A 16,734-nucleotide genomic window follows, 5' to 3' on the forward strand; every position below is an offset into this window, starting at 1 on the left:
TTTGTTTTGAGACAGGGTTTCTTTGTGTAACCCTGGCTGTCCTGGAACTGACTATGTATGTAGACCAGGCTGGCCTCAAACTCAAGAGATCCACCTGCCTCTGCCTCCTAAGACCCCCACCCACCACCACCAAACAAGATATTTTTAAGATATAAGTCTCTAAGATGTATTTTATTATATTTAGAATTTAGGAGCAAATATAAATAGACATATGTTGGGATTCATATATTGTTTATTTTAAAGCAAATGTGGTCTGAGGTGCTACAGTTTCTTCTTAACTGGACCCAATACAAGCCTCTTTTCTTATACTGAATACTGGTTTAAAAAGCACTAGGGGATGTGTACTACTCTTTTGCTTATTTGTTTTCTGAGATAGCCCTGTGTAGATCTCTATGTAACCCTGGCTGTCCTGGAACTCATGTAGTCGAGACTGCCCCCAGAATTCAGATTTCTTGCCTCTCCTTCCCGAGTGCTGAGATTAGCAGCTTATGCTACTATACCCACCTGGGAATATCTTTCCAAGAGACATTTGTTGTAATGATTGAGCCCCAGGGCTTCATATGCTAGGCAAGTACTGTACTATTGAGTTACAGTCCAACTCTCTTGTGTTTTTTTTTTTTTTTTTTTTTTTTTTTTTTTTTTTTTAAAGATAAGGTCTTGACTCATTTCCTTGCTCAGCCTTTTGAGTAGCTTGCGTTGATGAACCTGGGGTCCATGTTGGTGTTTGGGTTCTTAGCTGCTAAATAACTGTTCTCATTTCCAACTCCTCATAGAAAAACTCACAGACCAGGTGATGCAGAACCCACAAGTGCTGGCAGCTTTGCAGGAACGTCTTGACAACGTCTCTCACACTCCTTCTAGTTACATAGAAACGTAAGTATACAGCCAGTCAAGCAACAGAACAAACCCTAAGTGTGGTTTTCATAACTCGGGAGTAGCTCATCTTGTCTGCTTGGTAGTGCACAGTGCCACCATGTGGCTGGTAGAGGACTTCACTAATAAGCTAGAGTGCTATCTGGCCTCCTGTAGGACACCTGTACTTTTAGCCTTCTCTGGAGACCTGTGTTCTGGCTCTGTTGTATGGTAGACATGATAGGAGTCATTGCTTCTCGGGGCTTCCCTGTCTGCCTTCTGGAAGAGGTGAGCCCCCTCAAGCTCCATGTCCAGTTGGGTAAGGCTTAGTTGCTACAGTAGGAGGAGACACTGCACATTTTCTTATGTCCATTTAGAGGCCTTTCTAGGTTTACTCAGTGGGTACAGTTTGTTTGTATGGTAGAGTAGGTGGTAAGATGTAGTGAAGGAGTTGAGAGTGGTGTCTGGTTTTCTGGTTTTGCTCACTGGGACAGAGGCATGGGGTGAGGATAGCTTGTGAGAACAGTCTCATATTTATTGGGCTAGCACTGGCTGTTTATATGAACCTGTATTTAAATTTGCTACCTGGTGGCATTACTTTTTGGGTTTTAATTTAAACAATTTTATGGGTTAAATTATTTTTTTCTTTCCTTTTATATTTTGTTTTTTCAAGACAGAGCTTCTCTATGTAGCCCTAGCTATCCTGGAACTTGCTCCATAGGCCAGACTCGCTTCAGAACTCAGAGATTCACCTGCCTCTGCCACCATTGTGCTGGGACTAAAGGCTGTCACCACTGCCCTGCATGATTTTTGTTTTGGTTTTTGTGATTTTAGAAGTGCTCATACAAAAAGAGAAAAAAGAAACTCTGGAACTGAGGCAAAGAAACTCTTAGCTGGTGTGATTAGGAGAGAATTCTATGAGGGTGTCAATAGGCTTCATGTGTCTGTTCAGTTCCAGCATCAGGGCCCACATGCCTGAGTCCTTGTCAGCTAGCCTGTCTGTCCTTGTGTGGGAGTTTTGCTTTTGTTCTTTATTATTTCGTGTGTGTGTGTGTGTGTGTGTGTGTGTGTGTGTGTGTGTGTGTGTGTGTGTGTTTAGAGGTCAGAAGACAGTTTAAAGGAATTGGTTTTTTCCCCGTCCTATCTTTTGATTCTCAGGGACCTAACTCCTCAGGCTTGGTAGCAAATGTCCTTACCCACTGAGCCATCTCTTTGGTGGACTTTTGTTTGTTTTAAATTATGAGTATATATGTGTGGGCATGCATACTTGAGCGCAGATGCACATAGAAGCCTGAGGCATCTGATTTCCCTAGAGCTAGAGTTTTGGTAGTTCTAAACTATTTAAATTCAACATGAGTGCTAAGAACTGAACTCAGGTCTTCTGTAAGAGTGGCAAGCACTGTTGAGCCATTTCTCTAGCCCCAGTCTTTGGTTTTTTGAAAGATATCTTGTGTGGTAGCCAGTCTACGCTTGAATTTACTATGTAACCAAAGCTAGCTTTGAACATCTGATCCTTCTACATTCACTTCTCAAGTGTTGAAATTATAGTTGCATAATACCATGCCCAGATCCCTACCTCGTTTGTTTTTGATGGGTGTGTGTATCTGTGGTGTTTGTGGGTATATGTGTCTTGTGTGGTGGGAATTGGACCAAAGGCTATCTGCATATTAGGTTAGTGTTCTACCTGTGACCTACACTTTTCCTCCTTGGTTTCTGTGAAGCTCAGAATAGCATTCAACTTCTACTTTTACTGTTGTAGCCTCCCACATGGTGGAATTTCATGTGTGCTCTTTGGTGTGCTCTTCATTACCAGTTTGGTTGGTACAAGAGAGCAATTTTATAAACTGATTAAACTGATCCCCCATTTCTGCTTTTGATATATTATGAGATTTCGTCTTTTTTTGTTTTTGGACTACATATCTCTGGCTGTCCTTGTTAAGTAGATGGGGCTGGGCTTGTGCATGCTCACCTGCCTCTGCTGGAAGGCACATACCACCTTACCCAGCAAGCAGTCCATTCTTTTCTGTTGACTTGTTTGCAAGTAGTGTTTTAGCAGCTCTTTCTAGTCAGGGTACTTATTGTATGTGTATATGTAGTTGTTTTGCTGGCACCAGGTGTTTTATTTCCTGTTCTTTCATAGTTTACCCAAAGCTGTCAAAAGAAGAATTAATGCTCTGAAGCAGCTCCAGGTGAGGTGTGCGCACATAGAAGCTAAGTTCTACGAGGAAGTTCATGACCTGGAGAGGAAGTATGCAGCCTTGTACCAGCCTCTGTTTGACAAGGTACGTGCTGTTAATGTGCTTGCCTTATGCAGTAACTCCTGTGGGATGAGACACAGTACCACCTAAAGAGTTTGTGACTGTCTTTTCAGAGGCCTGTGTAAACATCTTAGCTTTTGAGTTTGCAGAGAACCTAATGTGCTGATGGACTCTTGGCTTTTTATGTAGAGAAGAGAATTCATCACTGGTGACGTGGAGCCCACAGATGCAGAGTCAGCGTGGCACAGTGAGAATGAGGAGGATGACAAGTTGGCTGTAAGTATGTAGTGTTGATTAATCCTAGTTATTTTTGTGGTATTGGGAGATGAACTCAAGGGCTTGCTTGTTCTGCTTCATGGTTTCTGTCTGTGAAGCTTTGTAGAGTGAGACTCCAGTAGTTCCCTTCTCTCCACTGGGTACATGGGTTTGTGGTGACATTATGGCATCGGGGCAGTGTGATCAGTTATGACAAGTAAGTTGTGACTGCTTCTCAGTGGTTTTTGCAGCATAGGATTAAAATACAGATCAGGTATGCAGTAATTGTAGTGTACGAGACATGGTGGAACATGATTTTTACCCCAGCATTAGAGAGACAGGCAGACAGATTTCAGTTCCAGGCCAGTGTGGTCTACATAGTGAGACCCTGTCTCTAGAATAAAGCTAACTAATGAGAGTCCAAGGCTTGAAGAGGTGGAGGTTACAATGGGTGGGAGCTGTACATCTTCCTCCTCAGTGGGGAGGGAAGCACATGTACACTTGATCTTAGCCAAAAGGACGTGTAGAGAGGGGTCGTCTGGAGCCTCAGGCTGCTCATCCTCACTCTGTCTTTAGACCAGCAGGTAACTGAATGACCAGCATCATAAAATTCTATCCATTTTCTATGACAGTCTTATCTATATACCATGGAAAGTTCTAGCATGGCACAAGGTTGATTTTAGTTTGTATCCTGGTGGTTTATTTCGCTGTTTGTTTTGTTTAATTAAAAGGAACTAAAGATGTAACCCAGAGGCTCACAAGCGAAAGGCAAGTTTTCTACCACTGAGTTACACCAAAGCCCTTGTCTGCCTAATTTTGTGTTTAAATAACAGATAGCTTTGGTTTAGTAGAACTATCTTTCAGTGATCTTTCTGGAAATATGTTTGGTTTTTGTGATTATATGTAATGCCTCTTTTTTTTTTTTTTTTGGAAAGAGGGTTTTATTATGTAACTTTACTGACATGGAACTCACTGTGTGGACTAGGCTGGCCTTAAACTCCTATAGATGGCATATGCCACTACCTCTGGCCAGTGTTCTGCTTTTAGACATTGGCAGAACTTGGCTGAAGCTGTTTTGCATTGTTTGTTCCTGATGATCCAAGAAGAGCCCATTTTGATGGTTTAATGATCTCTGCATGTTCTGACATAACAGGCAATCATGACAAGCATTTAGAATTCCTTTGGTTCAGCTTCCTTTAACCTACCTTCTTCCTGAGGCTGTGTTACAAAGTCTCCCTTCCATGGTACTGCATGGCATATCTGATCACAATGCTGGTGTTTGTCCAGTACATCTACCCTCATGCTCTGTTTCCTGGGAACTGCATACCCAAGTTGCTGCCAGTTTGCTGATTACAGTGCTGCTGCAAACAGGTTTCCTTGGGGTTTGTGTGCTTGTTTTGTTTGTGAGAATACCTTGGCTGGCCTGGAACTTTGTATATAGACAAGGCTTCCCTCAAATTTATGGCAGTCTTTATGACTTTTCCTCTCAAGTGCTGGAATAATAGGTGTCAACTACCATACTTGGCCTGAATTGGGGTTTTCTTCACATTTGTGGTAATGGATGTGACTCCATATAGTTATTGTAGTTTTCATTCTTGTGTGATGATAGGAAGCTCACCAAGCCAAACTGAATAGTCTTTCACAATTCGCCACCTGTTCTGTTTTCTCCCCTCAATAGGATAGTCATTGTTAAATTACATGTGGACATAGTATCATGAATGCCTTTCCCAACTCTATGGTTTAGAAACACAGGAGAAAAGGGAAATAGTTTAATGTCTCCTAAAATAATTACAGTAAGTTCTTGAACCTTGTTAAATTTTTATTTCAGTGACTTTAAAAAAATCTGTTTTATAGGGAGATATGAAGAATAAAGTAGTCATAGCTGAGAAAGAAGCAGCGACAGTGGAAGAGCTAAACCCCAAAGGCATCCCTGAGTTCTGGTTCACCATCTTCAGAAATGTGGACATGCTTAGTGAGCTGGTGCAGGTGAGGGGCTTCTGCCTGGTGAGCAGCGGGGGCTGGGGGAGCCTGGGTGATGATCAACTCTTGTAGTATGTTGAGGGATTGGCTGGTCGTGGTTGTACACTGTTTACCTGGGTGCTGCTGGGAGATCCTTTAAGGTGAATGGAAAATCTCCTTTTGGGCTGATCCCTAGGGGAGAGACTTTGTTGGAGGGGGCTGAATTTTCTTTGGCAGTTCTTGGCAAGGCTGACAGTCCTGCCTACATCAGAGCTTAAGAGGGTGTCTCCTGTACCTCCAATAGAGCCCAGCACTGTACCCCAAAATCTTGTTCATAGGGTTCTTCCTGTGAACACAAGGAATCTGGGGAGAGGTGTTTTCAGTCTCCTCACATGATCCATTTATGCTCCAGGTGGCCCATAATCTTCTTTGGCTTTATGGGATGGGAAGTGTGCATAACGGGAGGGGGTAAGTCAGGTTGATGGGGACAGTTGTGTTTTCTTCTGTGGTTCTGGCTGTTCTTACACTGCTAGATGGGGATAAACCAAGTAAAACTCAGTTTTAATGGAGTTTCCAATGTAGTATTTGGATACTTGACTGCTTAGTTGTTGGTGTCATTCTGTTGTATGTGTGATCTGGCCAGCTTTCTGGCAGCTCTGGTAAATGTGAAGGACTGGGTCATAGGGCCTGCTGGCAACAGGGCTTTGCTTTTAGAGAGTGTTGGTACTTAATGGGAGTATATGTGCATGTGTTTATTCTCACACCTTCATATTGGTTTTCATTTGATGTTCAGACATCCTATTTGATAGGGCAGTAGATGCATGATCGGCTGCTGGGCTGGCCATTAAGATGAGGTCCATAGTATGGCAGGCATATAGGTATAGAGCTCCATGCACCTTAATCAGATAGTATCAGAGAGATGATTGCTTTTGGTGTGGCCTGTTTCTAAAGCTATCTTTCAATTTTCTTTTCCCTGTTAAAAACCTAATAGGTATGGTTTGTTTTTATTTTGTAATGTCAAAAAAACTCACAATTGGGACATGGCCTGTAGTGGACTTAGTTCTTAGAGGTTTGGAACCTTAAATTCTGGGACTTAGTGCTAACCTCAGGGTGAATGAATTAACAATCTAACCTGTAAGTAGTGTGTCATTGAGAGAATTCAAGTCTTCATTCCTTTAGCTTTTTCTCTTGTAGGCTCTTTAATGTACAAGTCTAAGCAATAGTCATTGTAAATAATAGAGCAATGGGAGTCGTTGGCTCCTGTATGTTAGGCTTTGACATGTTCTGTGTTCTTATAGAAGTGGTATATGCAGATTTGGGATATTAATTGTCCCTGCTTAATACTGTGCAGAAAGACCAGCAACTAATTTAGCCATGTCTCCTAATGCCAAGCCTTTTACTTTGTCATTTTAGATGTTGGGGGCCAGAAGTCTTGGTTGGTGTCAGTGTGCCAACTGCAGTGTCAATTGGTGGCAGGACAGCATGGGACTTCCCTGTAGCCAGCATTGATGACACTCTATAGAGGTGACAGCTGATTCTTGGCATGTTGTTGATGCCACCAGAGATACATAGAGAAAAGATTTGCATTGCTTTCCAGAAGTTAGTACTTAACAAAGACAGGATGCCAGTAGGGACAAGTACCCAGTATCTGGACACATGTAGCTGTGACTGCCATGAGGTGTGGACTGTTGTTCAGGGTTTTCTCTCTCTCTCTCTTTGTTAGGAATATGATGAGCCGATACTGAAACACCTGCAGGATATTAAAGTGAAGTTTTCAGACCCTGGACAGCCTATGGTGAGTAGTGACCAAGCTCCTTACTGATTGACTAAAGTGCAAAAGATCTGATTCTTGTTACTCAAAGTTAGACATCCCCGAGGATACCTGCTCATAAGAATTCTCTTGCTGCAGTTGGTAATGGGCACATTTGTCCAATAACAGGGACCATATTATATCCCAAGGCTGAGCAGCCAGCTGGATACAGGCTAGTGCCAAGTTGACCTTGCCTTGACTGCTGGGCTGTTGTTATCACCCGGTCATCCTCTGATTTAGTTGCTGGATTTTTTGGTGAAGGTGACAGACACGTCATACTTTTCCTAGCTGTCGTGGGAGGCAGCAGGACGTGGTGGCACGGGTTTGTAATCCCAGGAGGTGTATTACTGAAGTATAGGAGTCAGGATCATCATGAATCACAGCACAGTGAGATCCCTTCTTAAAATAATGGGAAGAACATATGCAAACAAACGTGAACAACACTGGTTCAGAAATCCAGATACTAAGAAAAGTAACCTGCCTGCGTGTAGCCTAAAATAACCAATATAGATGTAACTGAAAGTACCCCAAAACAGCTTCAAACATGGGAGGTGGTCTTACCTCTGGGAAGATGGGCCTAATCTAGGATGTGCAGGGCTGGTGCTTGCTGAGCCTCACTTCTCCTCAGGAGCACTGTTCGTAACCTGTCAGTCTTGCTGTGGCTGACGGGTTCCATTCCAGTGCTACAGGATTTCCAGTGACACATGACTGACTGACTGGCTAGTGGCTTTCAGTTTCAGGTCTTGGAGACACATGCTTTGAAGAGGAGATAGGCAAGGGATCTTGAGGGAGGAAGCTAGAGGTTTTTGTCTTTTCATTTTTACTCCAGGCCCTGGTTAATGGGCAGAGATAGGACTGTGGGTGGGATTTCCTTATCATCAGTCCTTGGGGGTAGTTGTATACACCCCATCCTTCTTTCCTTTATAAAAGTTAACATTTGGCTGTCGACTCTGAAGATTGGGCCAGTGTGTTTACTGCTTCTCTTGGTCAGGGGCTGTCGTCTTACTCATATGGCCACAGAAGCTCCTTCCCACCCAGAGCTCTGTCCGTGCTGCCTGATCTCTACCTTTCCTGAATGGGCAGATTTGAGATTCTCTGTGGTATTTTACTTTCAGTTCATTCAGATTAAATTGTAGTTTTGCCTTCGTATGAATTATTTTATTGTTGTGAGATAGGGTCTTGTGTATAACCCAGAATATAGATGAAGCTGACTTGAAAGTTGTGGCCCTCTTGCCTTTGCTGCTCATGTTACAGAATTACAGGCATATGCTACCTTGGCTGTTTGTTTTTTTGTTTGTTTGTTTGTTTGTTTGTTTCTAAGATGGACTATTCACACTGTATCTGAAAATATAGGCCTGAAATTTATGGCAGTCTCCCCCTGCCTCAGCCTTCTAGATGCTTAGAATATAAAGCAGGAGCCCACCTACTTTCAGCTAGATCAGATTTTTTTTTTCTTTCTTTTTTTCCTTATTAGTAGCCTGTTTGATTTCTGAGACCAGTTTTCATCTTATTCCCAGCTAGTCTTACCTTCCTCTGCATGTTAGTTGGGACTGTACTCCCTGCTGGGGCAAGGGTTACTGTGAGCTTGATCAGCTAGGCTAGTGTGTTGAAGTTAGGTCCAGTTCTTCCAACCCCATACTTCCAGAAGTAAGACTCAGACTCAAAATATATTTATAAATACTTTGGTCATATAGCTAGGCTCTTCTCTGACTAGTTATAACTTAAAATATCCTGTTCATTCCAGCTTACATTTTGCCGTGTGGCTGGTTACCTGTGCTTGAGTACCATGTGTCCATCTTGCTTCTCACATTTTCCTGGCCAGTCTCCTGCCTGGCTCTATCCCAGAATCCTTTATCTCCTGAATGCCCCATCTCTATTTCCTTTCTAAGCCACAGGACATAGGCTTTTTAAGTGACAGGGGATGCATCCATATAACACACAAGATATTCTCTCTATCAGAGTATACCCCCCAAAAAATAAATCACAGATGATTATTATGGAGAATGTTCAAAACATAAAACAGGCCAATGTAGAGAACTTGCACAGATCTCTCACCTTCTGGTGCTGTTTCCTGTTTGAATTCTGGATAGAGTGAGCACAATAAAGAAAACAAAACTGTTTCTTCAGGGCTTCCTTACTCTGAGAGTCCTTCCCAACCGGGAAGATGTATGTGTTTGTGCTCCAGTTTATGGGCATGCATGTGTGAATCCACTGTGTCTTGATAGCTGACTCTTATCTTATTGTGGATTAGAGGAGCTGTGTCTTTCTCTTTATGAATAAGTTGAGAGTAAATCATATTACCCTAAAGTTTCTCCGCTGGAGTGAATTCCCAAAAATCAAGCCATTAAGTCATGAAGTCAGGATTTTTTTTTTTTTTTTTTTTTTTTTTGGTTACACAAATAGGCATATGTCCCAGAGTGCTGCCTAGTCCCACACAGGTTTTTGTTTTGGTACATTTTGCCTCAGAAAAGCACATCTTGCTTGTTTTTGTTTTTGTTTCTGGTTTGGCTTTTTTTTTTTTTTTTTTTTTTGAAATTAGGTTTCTCTGTGTAGCCCTGGCTGGCCGTGAATTTAGAGATCTGCCTGCCTATGCCTCCCAAATACTAAAATTAAAGGTGTGTACCACCACTCCCCATTTTCTTTTTCTTGCTGCCATTGGACTTGATAGAACTTTTTCTGCAAATATTGTATCCCTGTGTGTGCTCTGAAGTACCTTGTAGCTTCAAAGGAGAAGTTGACTCCTATTTACCTTCCATGAAGCTGTTTTTCTCACTGCAAGGCATAGAATCTGATCCAGATTTTATACATATCCTGGTGCAGGGCGGGGCTGTCAATGTTTAGTAGGAAGGGCTACGGCCTATGTAATGTTTTATGAGTTGGTTTCTTAAGTTCTTAAGTTTTGTGCAGATGTTAGGTAGTTCTTACTCTGGATTTTTGCTTCAGTCTTTTGTGCTAGAGTTTCACTTTGAACCCAACGACTACTTCACCAATCCTGTCCTGACGAAAACATACAAGATGAAATCAGAGCCAGACAAAGCCGACCCGTTTTCTTTTGAAGGTCCTGAAATTGTGGACTGTGATGGGTAAGAACATGTCTTTCTGCAACAAAAGCAGTAATGGTTTTGAATTTTAAAATGAAGAGTCAGGTGTAGGAGTACATGAGAGTTCAAGGCCAGGCTAGGCTACACAGCAAGGTCTGTGTACAACAAAGAAAAAAAGATCAAAAACAGGAATGATATAAAAGTCTTAGGGTCCAGAGAGATGGCTGTGTAATTATAAGGATCAGAGTTCAAACCCCAGCTTTGAGGGTGCAGACGACAGAAAGATTGCTGGGAATTGTAGGCTTCCAGCCTAGTCAAGAAAACAGGAGCCCTGGGTTTAGGAAGACCCTGCTTCAGGATTGGACAAGAGTGTTGGGGGAAGATACCAGATACCCTCTTCTGCCTGGCATTTATGTGCAAACACACGTACATACAGTTTGTACCTACAGCTATACAGAAATATTTTTTTGTTTGAGACAGGATTTTTCTGTCACAGAACTCCCTATGTAAACCAGGCTGGCCTCGAATACAGAGATCCACCTGTCTCTGCCTCCCAAGTGCTGGGATTAAAGGCATTTGCCACCACTGCTCAACAATACTTTAAAAAAAAAAAAACCCTATTTAAAGTCTGGAACCACTTTAAATCCCTTCAGATTGTGTACAGTAGCTTGTAGTTGGGAAGCTGCAATGTGAACAAGGCCAAATTGGAAGGTGTGTTGTTTCTTAAGGTTCAGATACATTTGGAAGCCTGTCCTCAGTTTCTGTAGATAACCAGGAATTGGGTGGGTTTTTTGGGTTTTTTTGTTTTTGTTTTTGTGGCACTGGAGGTCAAACCCAGGACATTTACATAGACCAAGTGCTCTACTACTGGCTTGTGTCCTCAGCCCCTGGTGTTGTGTCTACATGTGTATCTGTACCACATGCATGTGGTACCCATGGAGGTTGGAAGAGGGCATCAGATGCTATTGAAATTGAGGATGATTGTGATGCCACTGTGTGGTTGCTGGCAAGCAAATACTGGTCTTTTGAACCATTTTTCCAGCCCACCCTAAAGTGTTTTTTGGATTGTTTTTGAAACAGGGTGTCACTAGGTAGCTCTGGCTTGCCTAAAAAAAACTTGCTTGCTCTGTAGACTAGGCTGAACATAGAGATCCACCTGCCTCCAGAGTACTAGGATAAAAGACTGTGTCACCAAACTCTTAGGAGCAAAAGTATTTGTTGAATAGTGAAGTTCATTCAACTGACAGCTTTGGAATATGGCACTGAATTTGCCACCTGATAAATGATAGTGTTTGTTTCTAGACCACTCAGTAGAGATACAGCTTGAAGTTGACTCCTGTGCTTGTGTCTCACTGTTTGGGAAACTGACTGTTGTAGTAAAACACTCATCAGAACCAGCTCAGTGTTGTTAATGTCACTGAATGATTTGGGCTTCATTAAAGTTCTACTTGATTCAAAGGCTTGGAGTATTCAGGGTTAGGTTAGGGGAGATCTTTTTCCAGGGCCAGTCTGTCATGTAGGAGAGGGCTTGGCTTTTCCATGTGTTCCATCATTCAGCTGCCACCAGAAGTGAGACAGTGGCCCCTGCTGTCCTGTTCACATAGTTGATTTCCGAATTGGGGCACATGAGTGGTAACCCTAGGTGTTCTCAGACATAACACGTGGGGAGTTTTTGAGCATTCTGTGGACTTGGCAGGGTCTTGTACAGAAGACAGTTCAGAGTTCTGATGGGCTATTATGGAAGAATGCTGTTGGCCATTTCAGAACTGTAAGGCTTTTGAGCATTGGTTATCCCAGGATGATGGGACTAGGCCAGCTCTTGTAAGCTGCCCTACAGATGAACTTTGAGGTTCTTTTCCCTGGTTTGCAGATGAGTGGTCTCAGATATTCCATAGGGCTCTGGTTTCCTTTCTGGATAGTAATGGGATTCCTCTTGGCAAGTGTCTTTAACAGCTGCCTTGTCCCTGCAGGTGTACAATAGACTGGAAGAAAGGAAAAAATGTCACAGTCAAAACGATCAAGAAAAAGCAGAAGCACAAGGGCCGAGGCACTGTACGAACCATCACCAAGCAAGTGCCCAATGAGTCCTTCTTCAACTTCTTCAGCCCCTTGAAAGGTGGGCAGGGGCAGCTCTGTATGCTATGTAAAGTTGTTCAGTTCCCTCGTATTTGGTTACCTCTTATAAGCTGTGTGTGCACCTCAGGAGAAGATGACTTTTTCTGGGCATATGGAGGGTATAGGCCAGGTTCCTAGACAGGAGGTAGGCACAGATTCTCTAGGACCCTTCCTGGCTCAAACTAGTCATAGTTAGAAACCTGAGTCACCTGTCCAACTTCTTTTTATTATAAATTCAGTTTTCCCTAGTTTTATACAGTTAAAACACAGGCTTTACTTTGAAATTTCTGTGTGATAAACACAAATAGTTTACGTTTTTTAAAGACTAGGAACAGTACTATAACATTGAAGCTTTTTGTTAGTCTTCTGAGATAATGAAGATGGGACCTTGAGCCTAGTAATAATGACTGCAGCCTACTTGGGGACTCCTATCTTGGCAGTCTCATAGTAATTCTATAATCGGGAAGGTGTTTGGCCAGACCCTTTCTTGTTAGAGAATGGGTTATGAAGCATTTTCTTGTCATTTTCTACCTTAGGGGCCATCATTGGACATAAACGTTCATTCCTGCTGCCAAGGTTATCCAATGTAGAGTTATTTGGGGGGACCTTAGGCAGGTCCATTCCTGGATCTGGCCACTTGGCTTTGCTTTGTCCCTGAGCTTGCTGCTGTTGTCCAGTATTTTTTCTTGTGGGACATCTGGGTGATGTTATTGTAATGGCCATTTTCTATGATTTAACTTTGAAATATTACATTAGTAAATAATAAGCTTAGTGCTCAGGTGTCCTGTGTGAGAAAATTCCTTTAGAGCTCACACTGACATACATGTTGGACCAGGCTGGTATATGGAATCCAAGTGGAGGGTTCTTGCCTTTAAGAGTCAGCTTCTTGATGGGCATAGTGTACGTGCCTTTAATCCCAGCATCTGGGAGGCAGAAACAGGCTGATGTCTGCATAGCTGAGTTTCAAAACAGCTAAAGCTATATAGTGATACCTGTCTTAGGAAGTTTTCTAAAACTATTCTCTTTTTATTTGTTGTTTTCTGAGATAGGGTTTCTCTGGGTAGCCTTGGCTGTCCTGTGACTCTTTCTGTAGACAAGGCTGAGACTCACAGAGAGCTGCCTGCCTCTGCTTCCTGAGTGCTGGGATTAAAGACAAATGCCACCATGCTCAGCTCCCTAAAACTTCCTAAAGCAACAATGAAAGTGGAATTGATTGATAAGCAGATGTGATTTTTAGGGGTGATGTTTCATTGTGGCACAACTCTGAAATTAGCTCAGTTTCCAGCCTGCACTTTAAAGGAAAATGATTATAAAACAGTTTTTTTTAAAAAAAGGTTTTCAGGAAGTTGAAGAGAAGAAAATAAGAAAGTGGCAACATAGAACAACAGTATTAAGTGATAGGTTCTAGGAACAGGAAAGGAGGATGGTGATCAGGGACTGGGTTACAGATTTGGGGGTGGAAACATGACTACATAGTGTAGTCCTCATTGACCTTCAGCCTACTTTAGAAGCTAGAAGGCTTGTGCTGTGGTACTTGTCACTGGGAAGACAGGGTCTAGCTCTCAGACTCTGTTCTCGCCTACATGGTAACAGCCTCTTGTGGGTGGTGCTCATTATACCCAGTGCTATGTCAATGAATGCAGGCTTAACAAATTATATGAGCTCTGTGAGAAATGATGGTACTACAGGTTAAACAGAGCATTAGATCTACTCCAGCACATTACTAGTCAAGGCCCAAATTATCTGTCATGTAATGGTTGCTTGGTTTCATGGGGGTGTGGTAAAAAGCCCACATCTTCTGTTTGACCTGGTGAATGTCAGCACCACTTTGATGGTCTTGCCTGCAGACCCTCTGCAGGGTCATCGGCAGAATGCACTCTCTTTCCCCCATAGCAGATAAACATGCACCGTTCAGCAGTGAATGGTGTGCAGGATTAGTCTGTATGGTGCCAATAGGGCAGCTGACTCACCTACCTCCTGCTTATCTAGCTGAAATAGTGGTAACAAATGGAGCTTGTGAAAATGTTCATGAGGTGCCTCAGTGCCTTGTTGGGTCTGAGAGAGCTGTCTGCCAGCTGAGTTCCCTTCAGTGTGGATGTTAAAACATTGGTGTCATTGTGATATGTGTTTTCTTTTCTTCTAGCCTCTGGAGATGGAGAATCTCTGGTAAGATATATTGTCAAAAGCCCTGATTTTCTGTCAAGTATTTCTTGAATAAGCACTTGCTCTTTCTGATCCATTCTTTCTCAAGTTTTTGTAATTAAAGTCATTATACATTGGGCCTTGGGAGAATTTTTTTTCATGCCTGCCCTTTAGTCCTCAGTGGAAACCTCAGTTCTTTATTCTGAAGCATAGGACAAGTGGCAGAGCTACAGCCCACCTGCTTTGTTGTTTTCATGGTATTTTGTAGTGTAATTTGAACATTAGCTTTAAAGTTGTTTTAAGTGGCTTTGAATGTGGTGGCTGTTACCCAGCAGTGCAATCAGAAGTAAGGGTTGAGGGAAGGGGGAGGGTACTGAACCTGTCTTTACCCCTACTGAAGTAAATTAACTGTTGGTTTTCCCTCTCAGGATGAAGATTCTGAGTTCACCTTGGCCTCTGACTTTGAAATTGGGCACTTTTTTCGTGAGCGCATCGTGCCACGGGCTGTCCTCTACTTCACTGGGGAGGCCATAGAGGATGATGACAATGTATGTGGGGCAGGGGTGTGCTCACCTGGGTGCTTAGACCTATGGGTGCTTAGGCATCCAGAACTGTGCCTAGCAAGCCCAGAGCTGGGTATTGCCTCATTATCCAGACCCAGGGCCCTACAGCTTTCTTGTACGTTTCACAGTAGACCAAGAGGAGGAGAATCCTAGAAGCTGTAGTGAGAGGAGGGATTAACCCTTGAGGCTATCAGTCCTCAGTCACCTGGGAAGCTAGGATGTGACTTATTTAACCTTGCCTTAAGACCCTCAGGGTCAAACTGTTCTGTGGAAAGCCTGAGAACTTGAACAAACTCCAGTATGAAGAAGCCCTTCCTTCGGGGGATTGGGCCACACCAGACAGTTACTGGCAGTGGATTTATACTGACATGTGTCATAGTAGTAGTGCCCTACAACAGAGGCTCCTACCCTATGCGATGTGTCCCAGATATTACTTAGTTGGACATACTTTTAATGTGATCTGGCAGAGGTTCTCATGGTGGTTAAGGCTTGGTTATTCCCCAGGTTATAATCTGTAGAGTTCAAATTGTTAACCTTCATTTGAAGAGCTCATGAGTCTGTTGGAACTTTAGATGGGGGTTGAGGTGATTAGACAGGTCCAATGGCCTGTCTCTGATGCAGGGAGGGCTGCCTCTCCTGATTCTTCTGGTGGGTGTTAGCTTCAAGGTCTTGCTTGTTTCTTAGGTAGAGATAGTTATGGATATTGCTTGGCATTGGTGGTTTCCTGCAGTGTAGAGGCATGGGTTTAGGACAGTCTAGTTACACAATTCTAAGGCAGCATTCTCAAGATGGTAGCAGTAGGGCTAACTGTGTGCACCACTGACGTGTGCTGCTGTAATGATGGAACTGATGTTGAAGTTAACTAGAGAGTCATTGGAAAGTTTGCCCCCAGTTCGGTAGTCTTCATACTTTACATACAGTGTCTGAAAGGCCTAAGCCAGCAGTGTGAGACTACATTTGCTTATATGTGGATTTTCTTCTTCAGGCCCTAGAGTGTGTGATACTGTGAGCTTATGCTTTTAAGGATAGCAGATAAGGGTCTTCATAGTTCCTTCTGCTCCCATTACTGAGGAGCTAGCTGCAGCAGCATTACTTACCAGGCACTTAAAGCAAGTATAAGAAACATAGTACTACTGGGCACCATAAGACTAGAGGGTTGTTGAGGGGTAACAGCTGGCCCTGTCCTACTTTATACTGTGCACTCTTAAGATGCTGGCACTGGGCTAGTTAGATGTAACGTCCCTCTTGGATTCATGCAGTTCAACTGTCATCCTGGGACTCAGGAACTTGAGATAGAATTGAGTGTTTTGAGACTAGTTTGGGCTGTATAGGGAAGCCTCTCATCTTTTAGGGAAAAAAAAAAAAAAAAAAAAGATCTGTCTTTTACAAAGTGTTTGGATGCCATGAGGGAAAGACACTACTTTGTGTCTGAGTCCTACCATGCTGCTTTGTGGTGCCAGGAGGCAAGTGGGTTTTGGCTTTTCAAAGTTGCACTTTCATATTGTCTCAAAGGAATATGTGAGTGGCAGATCTGCTGCCTTCTCATGTGCCAGAAGCCACTGGTCCTAGAGTGACCAGCCTTTAAGAACCTGCTCAGGTTTGGAACTTGAAATTGTCTAACCAAAAACGTATTAAACAGAGAAATTGACAGAGCCCAGGTTGTGGTTTGACATTAATTTTGACTAAACACCAAGATTTTTTTAATGTTTATAAAATAAATATTTAAAAAAGAAACCTAA

The 16,734-nt window shown here is 42.8% G+C and overlaps 1 protein-coding gene across 3 annotated transcripts in view; it reads left to right on the forward strand.

Moving 5' to 3' along the window:
* The window catches only part of NAP1L4 (nucleosome assembly protein 1 like 4), a 35,288-nt gene that overhangs the window by 10,171 nt on the left and 8,383 nt on the right, over positions 1–16,734 (forward strand). For all 3 annotated transcript variants that reach the window (XM_080911338.1, XM_080911340.1, XM_080911339.1), the window contains exons 4-12: positions 774–873; positions 2,993–3,134; positions 3,300–3,386; positions 5,220–5,351; positions 7,048–7,119; positions 10,078–10,217; positions 12,146–12,291; positions 14,434–14,456; positions 14,861–14,980. In XM_080911338.1, the coding sequence (XP_080767464.1) occupies positions 774–873; positions 2,993–3,134; positions 3,300–3,386; positions 5,220–5,351; positions 7,048–7,119; positions 10,078–10,217; positions 12,146–12,291; positions 14,434–14,456; positions 14,861–14,980 (962 nt within the window). The remainder of the gene's footprint in view (positions 1–773; positions 874–2,992; positions 3,135–3,299; positions 3,387–5,219; positions 5,352–7,047; positions 7,120–10,077; positions 10,218–12,145; positions 12,292–14,433; positions 14,457–14,860; positions 14,981–16,734) is intronic.

The sequence above is a fragment of the Micromys minutus genome (assembly GCF_963924665.1).
Source record: "Micromys minutus genome assembly, chromosome: 2".
Taxonomy (NCBI): Eukaryota; Metazoa; Chordata; class Mammalia; order Rodentia; family Muridae; genus Micromys; species Micromys minutus.